Source organism: Crinia signifera, chromosome 1 (assembly GCF_055691185.1).
Source record: "Crinia signifera chromosome 1, ASM5569118v1, whole genome shotgun sequence".
Lineage (NCBI taxonomy): Eukaryota > Metazoa > Chordata > Amphibia > Anura > Myobatrachidae > Crinia > Crinia signifera.
This window is the reverse complement of record NC_139217.1, coordinates 338537405-338558455: the sequence shown is the minus strand read 5'-3', so window position 1 is coordinate 338558455 and position 21051 is coordinate 338537405. Positions and strand designations below refer to the sequence as shown.

The following is a 21051-nucleotide window of genomic DNA, read 5'->3' as shown; positions in this document are numbered from 1 at the left end:
GCTGTTTTGGAAGGGGCAATAGCTGGTGATTGGGAAGGGGCAATAGCTGCTGTTTGGGAAAGGGCAATAGCTGCTGTTTGGGAAGGGGCAATAGCTGGTGATTGGGAAGGGGCAATAGCTGGTGATTGGGAAGGGGCAATGGTTGGTGATTGGGAAGGGGCAATGGCTGGTGATTGAGAATGGGCAATAGCTGGTGATTGAGAATGGATAATAGCTGATGTTTGGGAAGGGGCAATAGCTGCTGTTTGGGAAGGGGCAATAGCTGGTGATTGGGAAGGGGCAATAGCTGGTGATTGGGAAGGGGCAATAGCTGGTGATTGGGAAGGTGCAATAGCTGGTGTTTGGGAAGGGGCAATGGCTGGTGATTGAGAATGGGCAATAGCTGGTGATTGGGAAGGGGCAATGGCTGGTGATTGGGAAGGGGCAATGGCTGGTGATTGGAAAGGGGCAATAGCTGGTGATTGGGAAGGGGCAATAGTCGGTGATTGGGAAGGGGCAATGGATGGTGATTGGGAAGGGGCAATAGCTGGTGATTGGGAAGGGGTAATAGCTGGTGTTTGGGAAGGGACAATGGCTGGTGGTTGGGAAGGGGCAATGGCATTACGGTAAACTAAAGGTATGGGGTAGAGGTTGAGTGTTTTATCTCTTGGTGGATCTCAAGGCACAAATAGCCTTATGTGGCGTTAGAAGTAAATTGGGTATACTGTGTAAATAATATGGATAAATAAATATTTACACATTTGCAGAATTTTACGCATCTGTCCCTGGGATACTACAAGTCCTTATCATCATCATCATCGCCAATTGCACCTGCCCTACACTATTTACACAGAATAGGCCTCTAAACAGGCAAACCTTCCTGTGTCCAATACATTATCAACCTGAACACTATTTTGAATAAAAAGATCATAATTTATTTACAGTTTCTTATATAGTGCAGCAGATTCCGTTGCACTTTACAAATGTTGACAACACTGAAAGAACAAACTGGGTAAAAGAGGCAGACATAGAGGTTGGCAGTCCCTGCTGCAAGCTTACAGTCTATAGGGAAATAGGAGGGAAACACAAGGACAGGCACTAGTAATAGCATAGCAGTCCCACTAAGTTGCAAGTCCAGAAGGGAAGCTATATAATACATAAGTGCCTCTGAGGGTTGGGTGGGTGATACCTAAATATGATAGGCTTGCCTGTAGAGGTGAGTTTTCAGGGAACGCTTGAAAGTTTGGAGGCCAGGATAGAGTCTTATTGTGCGTGGAAGGGCATTCCATAGGGTTGGAGCAGCTCTATGAAAGTCCTGTAACACTGAGTGGGAGCTAGTGATCCATGCAGAAGAGAGACGCAGATCTTGTGCAGAGTGGAGAGAGCGAGTTGGGAGATATTTTGTGATAAGTGAAGACATATAGGTTGGTGTGGTTTGGTTAATAAGAGAATGTTGTTGCACAACTAACACCATTAACAAAAATGACAAATAAGTCAGAGTATTTTTATTCTAAATAAGTGAAACATTACATAATTATTTTAAAAACAAGCAAGGGAAGTTTTAAGAGAACACACAGTCCGCAATGTTTAAGTGCAACATAAATAGTTGTCACAATAAAGATACTATGATGATACTAACTTTTTATACTTTTTAAACAATAGTTTAAACATATATGCACACCAGGGTTATTGGGGTCAGTGCCATGCCCACCCTCCCCTATATTTTATTTGTATATTTTCTATTTCCACTATAAAAGTAGAGCTATCAAATTCCAATTCTGTTATAATAAGCCATTTTTATTTCAGATGAGTAGTCTATGGTAACTAGATATGGATAAGGCAAGGTAAGGTATCAGTGCTGAATGTAAATCCTGCATAATATGCCTGTACAATCTACGGGACTGGACAAACCGCCCAATTAACATCAGACTATTGTACAGCAAAATATTTGATCTCATGTTATATACTTTAAATCAGTGTTAAAACGGACACCCAGGCAATTAAGAAACATTGTGGCCAAACTGTCAAAGTGTGTAACAATGTATGATCAATGTGTAGCAAATACACTACAGCCATGATATATTGTGTTTGAACTTTAATATATTTATATCAAAAGCACATTATCATGTTATGTATAAAATAGTTTTATTTAATATAATTTATGCTGTGTTGAATTTATGCTGTGTTGAATTAAGGTAAAACAAGTTAATAATTAGCCAATATTTAGATTGAACGCATTACAAAAAAAAAATCATATGGATAGGTTAAAAGGAATGTAAAGAAGCACAAAGCAAATCATCGACATCGGAATGTGCGGACCTCTGACAATGGCTGCTTGTCTGCTGATCACAGTAGGGAAGATTAGACTCCAACACATTAATCTGCCAGCTCCAGCAACAATATGCTAACATCAGTTGGTAGAAGGAACCATATCAGCTAAACTGAATCAGATGTGTCTTCCAGTTCTTGACCTTTGTGGTTCTGATAGAACAAATGTATCCCCCATATATCTCTCCAGTATAAATATGGGTCATATTTAACTAATAATGAAACCAATAGTTAACTAATCTTGGCTTTTTTAAATAATATATTAGAGTACAATCTATAGCAAGTTTTCCATTTGTATCTATTTTTATCCTTGTATTTATACTATTATGAGTTATTATTATTAAAATGCATAAAACTTCACTGAAATGACCAAGGAAGATGTGTCCATAGCAACCAATCAGCTGTCCTTTTATAGCTTGCATTAGATCAATGGTGGCTACAATTTGAATGGTTGCAATGGATAATGTCTCTTTTTTCCTCTTTAGAAGGTTTGATAAATCTCCTCCCTAACACTGATCTGACAATGTCATCAGAATCCAATGGGATGTTTTTTCCTCAGTATTTACATTTTTCTGAGTTTAATGATATCCCTCCCCTTCCCCCAATTGTTGACATAACAGTTTTATGGACTGGCTTGTCTATAATGGTTGTAGGGCAGGTATGTCCAAACTATGGCTCTCCAGCTGTTGTGAAACTACAAGTCCCATAATGCCTTGCCACAGTTTTGCTGTTAGGGAATGCAAAAACTATGACAAGGCATGCTGGGATGTGTTGTTTCACAACAGCTGGAGGGCCACAGTTTGGTGGTAGGGCATATGGAGGGCAGTGCACATGAGCCAACACCATGCACCCATATCATTATTATTAAATCTTTGGAGTCCTACATTAGCTGGCACTACAGGGGAAATCAGCAGGAAAATGGTGCTGCAGCCACTATGCTGTCAGATAGGAGTAGGGAGTAGGGAGCCCTATCATCTCTTAAACCACCCCTAGTTTGAACTTTGTAGTGCCTAATAAATGAACTGCAGTGAAACAATAAGCAGCCTGGTTGCACAAGGACATGTGTGGTTATTATTATACAGTATAAAAAACCCTTCTACATACTGGACAAACATTCTTAAGCACCTTGAGGTGTGAAATGAACACTCTGTATATGCAACTTTCCTTAGTATGGTGGCTGCCGTGGTCCAGCCAATGGTGAACTTTGGAATACCAATGTTAATTTCTGAGCTTTTCCACACTTAAAAAGAAAAACAAACTATTTGTGTGTTTATTACTTTAAGTAAAATGATTGAAATGTGCAATGCCTGGATTTGGATGGAAACTTCCAACTGATCTATAGAAGAAGATGCAGGATTCTGCCACTTTCTGTACATACATTGGAGCTCTGCATTTCACAAGAATGTACACGTACAGGTGAGCTCACTGACAAATCACCCACAGGAGAGATACCTGGACAGACAGGACTTTACATTTGGAAGGTAACCTGTTGTTATCCAGGTTTTATAGTTAATTGGACTTGTTTTGAGCAAGTGAACATAATGAACATAAATATGTAAGTGCTGTCCCTTCCAAGTCCAGGCAGCTGATGAATGTGTGGTTGAATATTTGGGCTGTATGGGATAATGAATGGTACTGTACATAAAAAGCTTGGGCTGAAAAACTCTTCCAAATAGTAGTAATGTGTGAAAGCGGTGTTCTGTGAGGCTGGCTGGTTAACAAAAGCAGGTGTGTCTGGCACTTGTGGTAATACTCAGACTAGAAGGCTGCTCCTGCTTTCAGTTCAACCCACAGGCTGGCATGCAGGAGACAGAAGGGGGTGTTTGTGTATCTGTAAGCTCTGTCTGAGATTAGCAAATCATGACCTCTATTAAGGGCTCATGTAGAAGCGTTAGAACCGAGGTGCGGATGGAGAGAGAGGGTGGGGGGGGGGGGCTTGGGAAGGGAGGAGGAGGGGGCGCAGAGAGCTGCACAGAGAAATGAGAGTAAAATGATATATGCGAGAATTTAAAATATAGGAGTTTTTTATGTTATTTGTAATCAACTTTAAAATATGTAATTTATTCATGTATGCATAACTGGCTGTACAGTAAAATAGACATGGCTGGCTATCCAAGAACACTACTGGTCATAAAACATACAAGGTGCACAATGTAATATTGATCAATCAATTAATATTAGTGATATTCAAAGGTCATTAATAGTCACGTGATCTACTACATGACACAAGATAAAGGCAATGATGTGGACCTAACACCTCAGAGAAGATTGCAGATAACTAGCTGGTCGCTGAATAAAACCCACCTGAGTTAAGGCTGCCTTCCTTCAGGTTGCTCGTGCTCACATAATCCTCTTTGCAGACAAATTTGTTCTCATCTATGATGTACAGTTCCTCGCCAGTGGAAAGCTGCTTGTTGCAGACCATACAGGTAAAACAATTCAAGTGGAACACCTTGTTTCTGGCTTTCCTCACTAGATCACTGGGGGAGATCCCCAAGGAGCACCCAGCACATTTCGTACCAAATCTCCTGCAAAGGTTCACAAAGGGAAAGAAAAGGTCAGCTGTATTGTACACATTCTAAAATAGGTAATTAATAATGAATTGCAAAACACAAGAAAAAGCGATGCGATTTCTAACACATCATTTTCTGCTGAAATCCGTGCCTAATAGTAAGGATAGTTTATATATATATATATATATATATATATATATATATATATATATATATATATATATATATATATATATATATATATATATATATAGAGCTATTGTGTTGCGGCCTGGCACTCTCCAGTCAGCGACAACCGCCTCCTATATATATATCTATCTATCTATCTACATATATAGATAGATATATCTATCTATATATATAGATAGATATATCTATCTATAGATATATATATATATATATATAAATATATAAATAACGGTACACAGAAAGACGCGTCAAATCATATAGGCGATCGCCATGAGAGCGCAAATAGCCATCACAGGGCCAGTACAGTATGTAGGGCTTGTTCATATCAACTTCTCCATATGTGGCCAGTGTGTGAATATTTATACAAAGATACCTAGATAAACCAAAGAAGCGCCTCGGCTCGTCTGTTTGCGCCCCAATAAAATATCAATAGAACATTTGTAAAGTTAAAACAACAAAATAAAAACAATCATTTTAATCCAGAAAGAGCTAAAAAATAAAATAAAACAATATAAAAAAAAAAAAAAAAAACGACGGAAGTATTCTCCCTACATTAGAAAATCTAACATACGGAAAATGCTTAGCTGGGATTTCCTGCAGCTATTTCAATTTAGATCGATTTATTTTGTTTTAAACTTGTCCTGAATATCTACACGTAGGAGCACCGGATCAGAGAAATAGTCTATGCTTGTATTTATATATATATATATATATATATATATATATATATATATATATATATATATATATATGTTCAAAGATAAGTGTTTTTATGTAGAACGCAATGACTGCGATTTTCTTTGTCTACATTCTGAAAACATAATGTATATATATATATATATATATATATATATATATGTATAATCGTGCAAAATGTCTATGCCGCTTACAAATAAATAACTATTAAGCTAGTTATGTTTCCAAATTTAGCGCAGAAAAATATTAAATCGGACTCTGAATGTACGGGGTTTCTTTATTCATCAATTCATAGTGTACCATTTACTTTACATTAATTTTATGCGATATTACTCCTCTTGATACATACACAGGGACACACATATGGAGATTTGTATGTATTTAGGTAATAGTATTGGTAAAATCCCATTGTACACTCACATGAAGTAGATCGTTTTTACAGGACAGTACTAAATGAATGTTCCTTGTGTCACCTATTTGCGGATATCTATGTACCAAGTTGCAAGGAAAACCAGTCAAAATGTGCGCAAGTGTCTATTTTAAAACATAAATATGTGTATTCTGGAAATCATTTTTATATCATGACATTTAGGCATCGCCTGCATCAGTAGATTGTTTTCTTCAAATAAAATCCACACCACAAAGATTTAATTTCTCAGTTACATATATACATAGTAGTAAGTTGTATGTATATAGCACACTTTCTCCAACTGGACTCAAGGGTGCTGTGTGTCTTATTTACAAAAATGACAATAGCCATAAACATGGTAAGAAATGCTTTATGTGTGTATGTTTATATGTGTGTGTGTATATGTATGTTTATGTGTGTGTGTGTGTGTGTATGTACGTATGTATGTATGTATGTATGTATGTATATATATATATATATATATATATATAAAGTCTATGTATATATATACAGTCTATGTAGAAGACAAGGTGTAGCAGCCCAACCCCCTGAAGTGCTCTTCACCTCAGGCGAGCCGTGACATTGATTTAGTGACTGTAATACAGGTCATAAGTCATGGTTGCCTTATCCAGAAATATAATTAGCTCACCTGCACCTTATCAAAAATCATTAAATGCTCCTAAATAGTTTCCACATTAGTTGGGAGGGGACTTTCGGTAACCAGCGAGTTAAAACTAAGTACTCATTTGTTTCATGGCGGAAAAGGGACATAATTAACATTTGATTGACGGATAAGTTTGGAAGCCAGGTGAGGAAGAGCCTCACCTGGCTTCCAAACTTATCCGTCAATCAAATGTTGCAGGTAAGCCCTCACAGGTGAGCAGAGGAGGTAGGAGCGAAATGAGCAGATTTAGGTCAATTACATGACATTGCATAGAACGTAAATAAATAGACTTCAGAGTTTAACATGACAAAGAAACATTCCAACTGTAAGAAGCGGAATTTTCCTTCTTAACCTATTCCAACGTGAGCTCTGCTGTCAGGGCCCTGGCCCGGGCCCCTTCGGCAAGGTGGAGTAATTCTGCATTAGAAAGGATGGAACCTTCTATTGTTAAGCTTATAGCATATAAACTTAACACAGTGTTTGCATTTAGTTTACAAAACTGTTTGTATTTGTATAAAACATATCAGGTTTCTTGTTTGTATTCAAGACATTATATTTTAAGCGCCTGAAATGTAAATATATCAAGCACATTGTATGTGTACAAATAAATCCACCAATATCCCCAAAAGTACCTGTGAAATAAAATAATTTCATAAGTTGTATATATTAACATATATGTCACCTGACATTTATACAATCTTCCCCACTTCTGTGCTATGTTATTATTGTACTTGAATCTATCTATCTATCTATCTATCTATCTATCTATCTATCTATCTATCTATCTATCTATCTATCTATCTATCTATCTATCTATCTATCCATCTACCTATCCATCTATCTATCTATCTATCTATCTATCTATCTATCTATCTATCTATCTATCACGTTGTTACAATACCACCTTACCAATAACCATGTATATAAACAACTATGTATACGCAAACATATGACATTTAATGTGAGCCACATAAATATACTGTATTAGCCAAAATATTATAAGGCACAACATACTTGTAAACATTAAACATCAGTTTTCCAGCACAGTACGAATTACCTGGATAACGTTAATCTAAACAACTACAATAGTACAAATGATAATAATAATGATAATAATAATAAAAACAACAACAACAACAATAATTGCCTACCTGAAAAAATCGGTCTTGCAGTAGAGTTTGCCTTCCCTGGAGAAACACTTCTCAGTAAGGTTACATTTACAGTCACAGCACTGGACACATTTCACATGCCAAGCCCGGTCCAGGACATTGAGAAGAAAGCGATCCAGGATGGGCCTCTCACAGCCAGCGCAATGGACCATCATGATTAACCAGAGCACCTACAGCTGGATAAATCCAGAGAAATCCACATATACCCGACCCAGCAGCAGCAGCAGCAGCACCCTGCACCCTGCACCCTCAGCTCTGTCCTCGGGCTGTGCACATCAGCACATCTGACTAGGTGCACGTCTACCAGATAGAACCTGTGCCCAAAGTAACAGTGCTCTCTTTATTTCCTCGTTGGTTGCAGACAATATTCTCCCAGGTGGTCTGAGCTGCAGCCAGGACCATGAGTAACACAGCAGCAGCAGCAGCAGCAGCAGCTCCCTCTGTGGGGGTGCAGAAATATCCTAGATGACACTTTCTCCAACTCCACCTCTGTGCCCCATACCCAGCTTTGTGTGCCAGGCTGGACACTTCGCGCATCCTTATTCAGATTTGGTGACGTGCACTTGCACGTTTGTAGAACAGCAGCCAATAAGGAAGCAGTAGCTATGGTTACCGCTTAATTTATATCTTGACTACATTGGCTGGAAAATGGTCCTTGGCACAGGAGAGGGTGGGACAGCAGCAGAGGCGCTGCCAGGAGTTCACACTGCTAGCAAGTAGGAACCTTCACCATTGGGGTATTTAGCATAGATTTTTCACATACATTATGCTGATTGTTACATGTGGGCATGTGTGGTGTGCGGAGAACCTGGAGACTGGACGTGATCTTCAGTGCCAGCCAAAAATGACATGAATAGGACGGAATATTGGGGGTTACTTTATTAAGTGCAGTTAAAAGTCATTTTGTCTAGCAGCAATACACCCTGCATGGAGGGATAATAGGGCAATAAGGCAGCACCAGGGAAAATCCTCTTATATGTCCAGCACAGAGAGAAGTGTCCCACTATATATATTCACACACACACACACACACACACACACACACACACACACACACACACACACACACACACACACACACACACACACACACACACACACACTATATATCTAAATATAGTTATATATCTATATATATATATATATATATATATATATATATATATATACACACACACAGCATATCTATATGAATTACCTCCATGTGTATTTACATCCTTGAATAGGATGGTCAGGTTTTCACGTGCACTAGAACGTCTTTAGAAGACACAATGAGTATGATAATCGCTTGTTTTGTGTACACCTCCTATAGCTGTAACTAAACCTCTGTTATTTTCCTAATTCGATAGATTTGTGGGAGCATTTTGCTATTGTGTATTCTTTGGACAAACTTTAAACTGCTTGGTAATTACATTTGAAAGGCTGGTACTGGGAGGGCTCATTGGGTGGAGAAAACGCTTTCTAATTGAGTTATACATGGGAAGAGTCTATTAATTGTTCGGCTAATACTAAGTTTATTGACATTGGTGTTTTGGACAGAGAACGAGTCCTGCAGTGAATCCCCTCCTACTGTCCTTTTGATTTGCAAAACCTGGATTAGAAAAATTCCAGGCCCCTCTGAATTCTTTGGACACTGCGAGAACCTCACCAGTAACCCTTTCATTTCTAGATTGATGGCATTAAAGTAGTTAAAACGATATACTATTAAAGTGAGCAATGAATGATGTGTTTAAAAAGGGGGCATTTAGCAAGGCTTTGTACGATGTAATATGTCGGGCATTAGGTAGATCTTCAAATGTGTTCTGCAGCTTCCCAATTGTGACTTTTACAACAGAAAAATGTAAAGGCCAGAGCAGGTACTATGACTGTACATCACGTGGCTTGGGACAGTGTTTGGATATGGAGTAATTGGTGTAAAGTATAAATTAAACAAAAACAATTATTATACTGATAACTTTATTATTATCATGATTATTTATAATAATCACTCTACTATTATTCTTATTCATATTATTATGTAATGCATTAGAGTTAGACAATACCAGTTCACACATCCCTAGAATCTCTTAAATCAATACATTGGTAAATAATTATCTTACCGTTATCCGAAAATTCAATGCACCTATGTCTGTTCGGTCGAATCAGATAATCTATTAAACACTCATATACATCAGTGCTGGTCGTGTGCCAGACATCTATACTGTATAAAGATAACTTGCAGTATCAAATGTTTTTTTTTTTACCACATATAAAACCCATACACTATACTCTACTTAATATACACACACACACACACACACACACACACACACACACACACACACACACACACACACACACACACACACACACACACACACACACACACACACACACACACACACACATATATAAGGCAGGAGCTTGGTGTGTGTGTATGATTGTGTAATGTCCCAGTTTAGGTCTCCCTGAGATGCAGCTTCCTCCCTGCATCCAATCATTTTATCGCAGGCCTGCCCTGCTTGGATTGGCTTTATGTCACACATTATTTATTTTGACTGGTAATGTGGGAAATACATCTGTAGTCACCCTCGAGTGGGTAATGGGGATCTGCAGGCTGCTGATAACACCGGCGGCTCTGCCTTCTGCTAACCCCTTCAGTGCCGGCCCTGGTGATGTGCGCTCCCAGGAGATGGGGGCAAATCAGCTCCCACTCACACAGCAGTTTGCTATCAGATAGCCATTAGAAAGAGAGCGCTTCAAGCTGTCTACAGCACTCTACTCCATAGGCAGCTGTCCAGCTCCCCTCTTCCAGGACAGTATATCGTGTTGGAAGCATTCTAATGTGACAGTCCGGCTTGGAAGGTTAGACTGGCACTTAGTGTTAGGCAGTGCAGGGTATTAGGGGAAGGGACTGTATTACCCTGCATATGCCGCTTCACTCCATTAGTTCCCACTGTGTCGTACCGAGATTTGGACTTGTTAAATCTAAAGTAGGAGTTTAGTAACCTTAGAGGGATGTTGGCAATAATAAGGAATTTACTAACATGTCACATGGGATGTTGCTATGGCCAACCATTCAGAATGTACTTTATTTAGCACCTTCTAAAAGATTATAGTTTCTGATTGGTTTCCCATAGCAACATCCCATCTGAAACAGAACTCAGATCACAGTCATTTTCCCCTAGGACTGAAGGTCTGCTCTGTAGTATTTATTATGTATTATGCTGCAGGCACATATGAGAGAGCCCTGTATCATTGGATACAATGCTTTGTTAAAGCATCCATTTTTATGTGAGTAAACAATGACCATTGCTGGATTATTGTGGACTATTTCTATGGGGAAGCTTGTTATGTAAAATCTATTTACTGTTAATTTTCTGCATGTAATAAAGCGATACCACTATCCAGACAACACAATGCACTTCAGCCATTGTGGTGATACACATTCCAGCATCCTTGCCATGGTAGCATTTTCTAACAACAGAATTGTAGCAAGGCATGTTGGGACATGTAGTTCCAAAGCAGGTGGAATGGCACATTTTGCTTACTCCCGATCTAGGCAATCAAACCCTGAAATCCACCCCATTCACTAAGGCTTATGCCATTCACTAAGGCCTACCCCATTCACCACAGACTTTCCCTTTCCCTATCCCAGTCAATAAGGTTGATCCCATTCACACGGCTTATCTTAGTCACCCAGGACTATCCCTTTCACCCTGTCAGGTCCCATTCACCCTGTCATATCTCATTCACCCTGGCCTATCCTATTCACTCCAGACTATCCCAATCACCTGACCTATCCCATTCACACAGGCCTATCCCATTAACACTAGACCTAACCTATTTGCCCTGGCCTTACCCATTTACCCTGGCCTATCCCATTCACCCTAGACCTAACCTATTTACTATACTCTGGCCTTACCCATTTACCGAGGCCTATCCCATTCAAAAAGGCCTATGGCTTTCACCCAGGCATATTCCATTCTCCCATGGCTATCCCTTTTACCATGGCCTATTCTATTCACCCAGACCAATCCCATTCACCCAGACTAATCCCATTCACCCTAACCTATTTAATTCACCCATACCCATCCCATTCACCCAGACAGTGCCTGATTAAGGGTTTCATGTGCCCTAGGGATACACATGTAGCTCCCCTTGTAATGATGCTAAACACACATGTATGGGCAGTAAGGGACCCGCCATTCTTTCTGCCCATGTTCATGTAATGAAGGGGTTATACAACAGGCATGTAGGATTTAATACTTGTGATGTGTGTCGGAGACTTTGGCTTTAGGCTGCCCAGCTGGCACTGTAGCACAATGTACATAAAGTAATACTTCCACCAGCAAGCTACATTGGCACAGCAATCTGGCAGTCACCATAAGAACCACCCCCCCAAGTACATTGTGACGGGTGATAGCTAAGAAGCATGGAATAAATTAGGCCTCTTTTTTCCTTTGCTTTCACCTGCAAGCCCCCCCCCCCCCCCGTCCTGGTGCCCTAAGCTGCAGCCTAATCAGCCTATTGGTTAATCAGGCACTGCACCTACGCCTATCCTATTCGCCTGGCCTATACCATTCACCCTGGTCTATCCTATTAATCCAGACATACCTCATTTAACCAGGCCTATCCCTTTCACCCAGGCATATCTCATTCTCCCATATCCCATTCCCCCAGAAATAAAGTAATTTTGGTTAGAGGTTATGTTACTATCGCCGGCTGTACCCTCTGGCACTTTCTCTTCATTTGAGCCTACAAATGAAAGGAAGTATCCACTCTCTTCTTATACTCATACTCTACTACCTCTCAACTTGATCCTATACCTGCACAAGTCATTAAAAATCTATCTCCGTTGCTTATTCCAACCTTAACTAAAATCTGCAATCTCTTTCTTGCTACTGGTACTTTTCCTTCTCTGCTCAACCATGCAGTGATTACTCCCATTCTGAAAAAACACAATTCTGACCCTAACTCTCTCTCTAACTATCGTCCTATCTCTTAGCTCCCATGCCTCTGGGAGAGACTTGTCTACTCTCGCCTCACAAACTTTCTTAACTCTCACACCCTATTAGACCCGCTTCAGTCAGGCTTTTGCTCTCAACACTCCAGTGAGACAGCACTGACTAAAGTGGTGAATGATCTGGCAACTGCTAAGTCTAAAGGCCATTACACACTACTTATTCTTCTAGATTTTTCTGCTGCATTTGACACTGTGGATCACACTCTTCTCTTACAAACACTACACTCCCTAGGTCTTAATGAAACAGCCCTTTCCTGGTTCACATCTTACCTATCTGATCGCTCTTTCAGTGTTTGCTTCTTTGACTCTACTTCCTCTTCACTACCTCTGTCAGTCGGAGTTTCGCAAGGCTCAGTCTTAGGTCCTCTGCTTTTCTCAATCTATACTTCCTCTCTTGGCAAATTAATCAGCTCTTTCGGATTTCAGTATCCCTTATATGCGGATGATACTCAAATCTATCTATCAACCCCAGAGTTGTCACCAGTGGTTTTGGGCTGAGACTCTGAATGTCTCTCTGCCATCTCATCTAGGATTTGTCTTCTCGCCAACTCAAACTCAATATTTCCAAAATGGAATTACTTATATGCCCGCCAACTAAGAACAGTTACCATCCTGATATCTCCATCGCTGTTGACAACTCGACAATCTACCCTACCCCACAAGCTTGTTGCTTAGGGGTTATCCTCGACTCTGAACTGTATTTTCTTCCCCACATTCAATCTGTCTCCAAATCATGTTACATGCATCTAAAAAACATATCCACAATACGACCGTATTTCACAAAAGACACTACCAAATCTTTTATCCATGCACTCATTATATCCTGCATTGATTATTGCAATAGTCTCCTAACTGGTCTTCCCAAGAACAGACTCTCACCACTGAAATCCATTTTAAATACTGCTGCTAGGCTGATCTTCCTTGCAAGACGCTCATCGTCTGCTGATCTGCTCTGCCAGTTCCTCTATTGGTTGCCTGTATATCACCGTATTCAATATAAAACACTTCTAGTCGCATATAAAGCTATTAACCATACTGCACCAGCATATATCTCTTTACTTATCACAAAATATCTCCCATCTCGACCACTCCGCTCTGCACAAGATTTGCGTCTCTCTTCTGTACGGATCACTAGCTCCCATTCACTATTACAGGACTTTCATCGGGCTGCTCCCATCCTATGGAATGCCCTTCCACGCACAATAAGACTCTCCACTAGCCTCCAAACTTTCAAGTGTTCCCTAAAAACTTACCTCTTCAGGCAAGCCTATCATATTTAAATTCTACATGCATAACCCTCTGAGGCACTTATGTATTATATAGCTTCCCTTCTGGACTTGTATCTTGGTGGGACTGCTGTACTATTACTGGTGCCTGTCCTTGTGTTTCCCTCCTATATCCCCATAGATTGTAAGCTTGCAGCAGGGCCCTCCTACCTCCAAGTCTGTCTGTTGTTACCCAGTTTGTTTTATCACTGTCTACTATTGTAAAGTGCAACGGAATCTGCTGCGCTATATAAGAAACTGTATATAAAGAAATAAATAAATAATACACTATGGATCATGAACACTTAATGTGATGACAATAAGTTTTATTTCCAAAGTAGAACCAACATCTTTGCCCATAAAGCTACAAAGCAGTGTGTTACACTTTTGCCTACGTGTCATCATAGCATACACAGATCTCAGAAAGGGATAGCTGCACATGGGCATTGCCATCGTAATAAGTTCACATGCTGCATGGAATGAAAGTGCATTCAAAAAGGTATAGAGTTGAATTAGGAGCAAAGCAATTGCCTCAGGTCTCAATTACCATGTCAAATGGTTAAAAAGGTTATCTCCCTATATGCTGGAATAACTGGTTTGGAGGGCTGGAAGTGGGCAGTTGCGGTCTCATGGGGGAATTGTACTAATAAGAGTACTTTCCTGTATTTTATCCCACTAAACCGAGACACTTAGGGCCTAAGCTGGGGTTTGTTAAATAGTTTGTAGGATCTCTTGACTATCAGAAAATCAGTATGTTCTATTGCATATAGTGCTACAATGGCAACCTAACACACCACAGAAACTGATACATCATTATGGGTTACAGATGATGTCCGTCACACAGTAACTGTTAGTCCATGTTGTCTTCTGCAGTACATTTACTATCAAGCTATGGTAATGGTTATCACACAGAGCCTTCTGGACTATGGAGGTTGTTCTGGCTAACTCACAAGGCTGCGAGTCCACCAGATGCCACCTGCTGCCCGTATGGCCGCCCACCCCCTCGCACGCCACGAACCTCCGCACTGCGTTGAATAGATTTTTTGCATAAACATCCATTCGCAGCCTTGGGCGCGGGGGAGAAATCATTTGACCATGAAATTATTTCTCCAGTACTCCCAGATCTAAGTCACCTCTACGGTGTCTCAGATCTGCGGGTGCCCTATGTGGGAAGCAGGTGGGCAGCAGACATCCGCTGACATCAGATGCCCACCCCCCGCACCCGCGTCATCAGGGAATTACCATGAGAGCACCCAGCATTTTCATGGGAACACCATGTGATGACACGGGTTGGAGGCTGGGCGATTTTGAGTAAATGATATTGCTTAGTCAAAATTGCGATGTCGCGGCCGGAGATAAGCTGGCTGCTATCCACACAGAAGCCGCCGTGTACAGCTGAACAGACACTGCAGTGTGTAGTCAAAATATTGTTGCCTGCAGTGTATATTCGTCTGGGAGATAGTGACGCTGTGGGGGCTATTGACCGCTGTGCACACATGGGGCGATTCAGGCAAACCTTCTAAGTGATTTTGATGATGTAGTGAAAATCACTTAGAATAAGGGCCCATGTGTACATGGCTTTAGATGGTTTGTTCACAAGTAGTCCTCTTTCACAATGGATATAGATGAAGTGCACACATAATCAGGTCCAATAAATCACAGGTACGGAGGGGGCGTGGTCAAATCTTTAAACCACGCTCCTTAAAAAAAAAAAGCAAAAATACGTTTCCTTGACTACACAGGAGTCCCCCTAAGCAGCACTACAAAGGGGAACAATGACCCTCTTAACAGCTCCCCTGACCCCAGGCCAAGCACCTCCCAAACCCCCAGGCCCAGGTTATTAGTACCTGTTCTTCCCCTCCATCCTCGGAACCCCTCCTCATAAGGATGATGAATCCAGGCATAAAGATAGGTGCAGTGCAATCGCATAGATCTGTTTACCCATATATAGTTCATTATGGCCACCTTGTGTTTAACTTGTAAATTTAGTAAAGCTTCAAAAATGAAAAGAGGTAATGTTGCCCATAGCAGCCAATCAGATTGTGTAATTTTCTAGGATGCAATAGGGATAATGAAAGACGCAATCTGATTGGTTGCTAAGGGCAACATCACCTATTTCCATTTTTAGAAGCTGTAGTTTATTTAGCGTGTAGGAGGGATCTTAGATTATAAGATCAGGGCTGTCTTTATTTTGCACACCATTTGTTTATATTATAAAAGTATGGTATAGCAGGACAACAATGTCTAGGTCAACCCCAAAAAGTTGACATGCACAAGGAAAAAGGTTGACACAAGCAAAAGAGCAACACATGAACATGACGACATGAGGTTTTCATATTTTTGGTGTCAATGTCGGCACATGAGTAAATGAACCCGCAATTAGTTGTCTGCATCCCTTGCAGGGCTCGCTTCGCTCACTATGCTTCGGCCAAGTGGATCACTCCACTACTACTGCACTCAGCAGCACACTTTACCATATCCAACTGGAGTCATGTTTATGAAAAAGTATGAACATTTTTTAAAAATCCCAAAAAACTCATATCAACCTATTCATGTGTTGAACATACAATAATTGAGGTTTTGTGCTGAGCTCTGTCCCTATGTGGCGATTAATTAACTGATTGTATGAAACAGTAGACAATTGATAACAATATTTTACTTGGTATTAACATGGAAGACAATGCAAAACAAAGAAAGAATCATAAATACCAAAATAAAATAAAAATAAATAACAAAATAGAGTGATATAGTAGCAAGTGCCTGCGTATGTACGCAGTACTGAGAACGAGTCCCAGATTTGCGCACCGGGCTCACTGCCCGTCCTGCCAAATTTCTGGGGGGCGGTCTCCTTGTTACCCTAAATTGATCAAAGTCCACTTATCCTCCTTCAGTAGGGATAGATAAAGTATATGTCCGATTAAGTGTTCAAGTTTCTGATTGCGGCGTCCCGCAGAGCAGAAGGTGTTTTGCAGGTAAAATTTTCGGGTACCCCTTTTGAACGTCAATGTGAGTATGCGGGTTTCGGGAGAGGGGATGGAAGGTGCAGCTTAGGGGTGCCACAATGTCAGAGCATCCAGTGCCATGGAGCGCTGCACACGTGTGAGTCACACAGTGTGCCGCAGCCGCGGTTGTGCTGGAGCTGCTCTTGGTGTTTTTGACAGGAGGTGGAGACAATTCGCCATTGCCAGATGAATGGCGTGTATGCCGTATCCCACTGTACTGCCTGGGATCCCACCTGCCTCTCTTACCAGACCTTACTTCCTACTTACCGTCTCCTCATGATTGGTGCGTCCTCAGTCTCGCTCCCGCTTGTGGCTTCTGCCAGGTTACGCTGACTCCTCGACTTTCACTGTGATGGGAGTGGATTAGTGTGTTTCACAGGGTAGATGTCCTATAATGATACCTGGGCTGTGTTCCTCAATGCGTTTCAGCTCATAGAGCCTTCTTCAAGGAGGTTGTGTTGAACATAGCTATGTCCACCTATTGCATGTGTCGATCTTTTGACCATGTCAACCATATTTATGTCGAAATGATGGTATCCACATATTGGCTGTCAACATAGATATGGTCTGTCAGCCATCTGAAGACATGATCAACTCATTGTACAGCTCCGTGTACATCTGTAACTGGCACTAATGGGGACATGATATGTAATTGGCACTAAATATGTGCAACCAGAGCCAGATTAAGGTCTAAATGGGCCTGGAGCTGAAAATGATCAAGGACCTATTATGCGCAATAATAGGGGTTGCGGCCAGCACCTAATAATGTGGGTGGCGTGACCAGGGTTCTGTTTGGGTGGTCTGCTCATGGGTGTGTCTCTATTTGTGTAAATACTTTCAACTAGTTATATATGCCTGGAAAAGGCAGGGGGCTGGCATAAGAAAAATGCAGGGAGATATATTGGCGGGGGCACTCCAAAGGTGCACCCGCAGGACGCCGATGTCCTAAGATACTTGCGGGGTGAGGCGGCACTCCAGTCATAAAAAAATACTGAAAACCAAAACTTGGTAGACAATATTTCAGCACCTTTTATGTGGTAACCTAAGTTTACCACACCATATACCCCTTATAGAAATCATGCAACACAATAGTATCCCCTTATACTGTACTTGCTTCTTACACATTATGCCACATGGAATGAGACAAAATTCACACCGATTGAGCAAAAATTCACACTATGGCACATAGATTGAGTCAAAATTCACGTTATGCCACACAGATTAAGGCAAAATTCACATTTTGCCACATGGATTGAGCCAAAATACACACTATACTAGGCATGTCCAAACAGTGGCCCTCCAGCTGTTGTGAAACTACACGTCCCAGCAAGCCTTGACATAGTTTTAGCATTCCCTAATTGCAAAACTGTGGCAATGCATGATGGGACTTGTAGTTTCACAGCTGAAATGTGCGTGAAACTACAAAGGCGCACATTAAAAATTTACACCATAATGCCCATTACAGGTTAAGCCTTACACCATAATCTCCATTACGTATTATGTCAAACACCATAATACCTATTAAAAATGATGCTACATAAGTGTTGCTTACCTACATGTTCATTGCCAGGGGTTCCATGTTCATTGTCAGGGGTTCCATGCTCATTGCCAGGGGTTCCATGCTCATTGCCATGGGGGAATACATGCTCGCGGTAACTGGGGGACAGTCGCCGCCGGGCAGAAATGACAGCCATTAACAGCCGGGCAGAGAGCAGGGGGCTGCCCGGCTGTATTCAGAGCACTGCATGTCCTGGCTATTTGAAATAATACCCCTTTAATACCAGAAAATGCAAGGAATATGGTCCCAGGATCATGCAGGGACATTCTCGGACTGGCCCCTTTTACACCAGCCTAGTCCCTGCATTTTTTGGTGTGAGGGGAAGAGAAAACCACCCATCCCCCTTTAAACAACCAGCTATATCTTCAGAACCAACTGACCCATTTACATGTAGCCTTCGAATGATTTTGATCACATGAAACTGGGCCGTTTGGTTCCAGAGAAATCTGTCCTCAAACAACATGAACAGACATGAAATTACATTTCAGAAATGAAAAAAAAAAAAAGTTTTACCTGCAATATCTCTAGAACCAATGAACCCATATGGACCAGGTATCAGATTGAAGACCCAGCGATTTGGGTTCGACTGAGATCAACCTCGAGTTTCTGTGATGCTGTAGGGGGAACTGGCAGCCGATGGAGGTCGGAATTAGCGGGTCCCATGTTATCCTATGGGGAAAACGTTCCAGGTTTGCCTGGCGGTATCTCCGGTTCCCGGGGGGCTAGGGACACGGGTCTGGTCTCGTTGGAAAGCCCTGACCCTCAGCTACAAAATGGGCCTATTTGGAGAGTGGGCCTGGGACGAAAGCTCCATCAGGCCCATTGTTAATCCGGCTCTGTGTGCAACGACACGATTGCTTGACATTCAAATTCAGTATCTGAGATTGTACACAAACTTTGTTTCATGTTTTAAAACCTTGTTTCATGCACAAATAAAATATATTTGTGTGTATTTCACATGTTTGATGTGTTTATACAACATAAATGCAAGATACCCAGGGTGGGTGCAAGGAATTTGTGTGCCCCAGGCAAAAGGGGGGGATTTTTGTGGGTGCTGCTCACTTGCTCCGGAGGGGTTTGTGTGTGTGTGGGGGGGCTGCTGACCTGCTCGGGGGGGGGGGGGGAGGGCGTATACGGCCGAGCCACACGCCGCTCACCTGCTCCAGCCAGCAGGGGGCATGCGGCTGAGCAACACCGCATGCAAATTTTTATTACATTGCATATTGAAAGTATTTTTTTTTTATTACTAGAAATAAACAGATAATTAATATTTACTATGCAATATAATAGAGAAGGGCAGATTGGAGGGCACAGCATTGTGTGTCGTGTGGTTTGGTGCTGTGCATGATGTCACTAAACTCATTAGAACGGGTAGCCAGACAGGTCAGCCATGCTTACAGCCCCTGAGTTCTTCAAAGCCTTGGGGCCCCTCAACTGGTCGGGCCCGGTACGCGTGTCCCCTTTGACCCCCCCTGTCACCTGCCCTGCCTGGCAATAACCTTGGTCCAGCTTGTAGTGCAAATGGGGTTTTAAAGACTCATGTGGGTCCTGGCATTATGGTGGAAAAGGGGTATTGATGCAAGTTATTTTTGTTCAATAATAAAAAGGCCCAATAATGCTTTGTTACACTGTACTAGATTTGGATTAATATCTCATCCATCCTTGTTTCTGAAGTGGTAATAGTCATCATCAAAAGAGCAGAGATGGCCTTGGTAGGATTATCTCTAAAAATATTTATTGAAATCGTCTGTATATCATAGAACTCTCTCATGCCATTAGCTTTCTAATTAATTCCCAATCTGTCACTATCTGGTAAAGTTGCAGATGAGAAATAGCTACAGTGAGAACGCATTAATGCATTCCTTTAGGACCTGCAGAGGATGTTTGTTTTGTGAAACATGCATGATATAAAATGTGTTATTTGGCTGCTGGGAAATGCAATGTATGTGTAAATACACTTGCTCTTTTAAAGGCAGTGCATTAGTAAAGTATGCTTTATCCTATTATGGAGAGGAATACATATTAGGAACAATTGATGCATTTCTACATCTAAATATAGTCACATACAGGGATTATTGTAAAAATATGTTTAATAAAAGAAAATCTTTAATAGTTTCATAAAAAAAAAAAAATTCAGTGTGCATTTGGTGCCTAACGCCCCTGGCATTTGCCAGTAACCGTTGCTGTCTTACAAAAGAAAGATGCAGTATCGCTGTACATAGGGGCTAATTCAGCAAGGATCGCTAATATGAGAATTTGCAGTGGACTATGAAG

General features: G+C 41.1%; 1 protein-coding gene and 1 long non-coding RNA gene across 2 annotated transcripts in view; one reads left to right on the top strand and one right to left on the bottom strand.

Moving 5' to 3' along the window:
* LHX5 (LIM homeobox 5) overlaps positions 1–8473 on the bottom strand; it is a 40151-nt gene extending 31678 nt beyond the window's left edge. The window contains exons 1-2 of the mRNA XM_083145714.1: positions 7930–8473; positions 4612–4835 (exon numbers count right to left, since the gene is read on the bottom strand). Coding sequence (XP_083001840.1) covers positions 4612–4835; positions 7930–8102 — 397 coding nt within the window. The 5' untranslated portion in view covers positions 8103–8473. The remainder of the gene's footprint in view (positions 1–4611; positions 4836–7929) is intronic.
* A 133-nt stretch (positions 8474–8606) lies between these two features.
* The window catches only part of LOC146029933 (uncharacterized), a 116226-nt gene continuing 103781 nt past the window's right edge, over positions 8607–21051 (top strand). The window contains exon 1 of the long non-coding RNA XR_014455495.1: positions 8607–8684. This is a non-coding gene — a long non-coding RNA (uncharacterized LOC146029933). The remainder of the gene's footprint in view (positions 8685–21051) is intronic.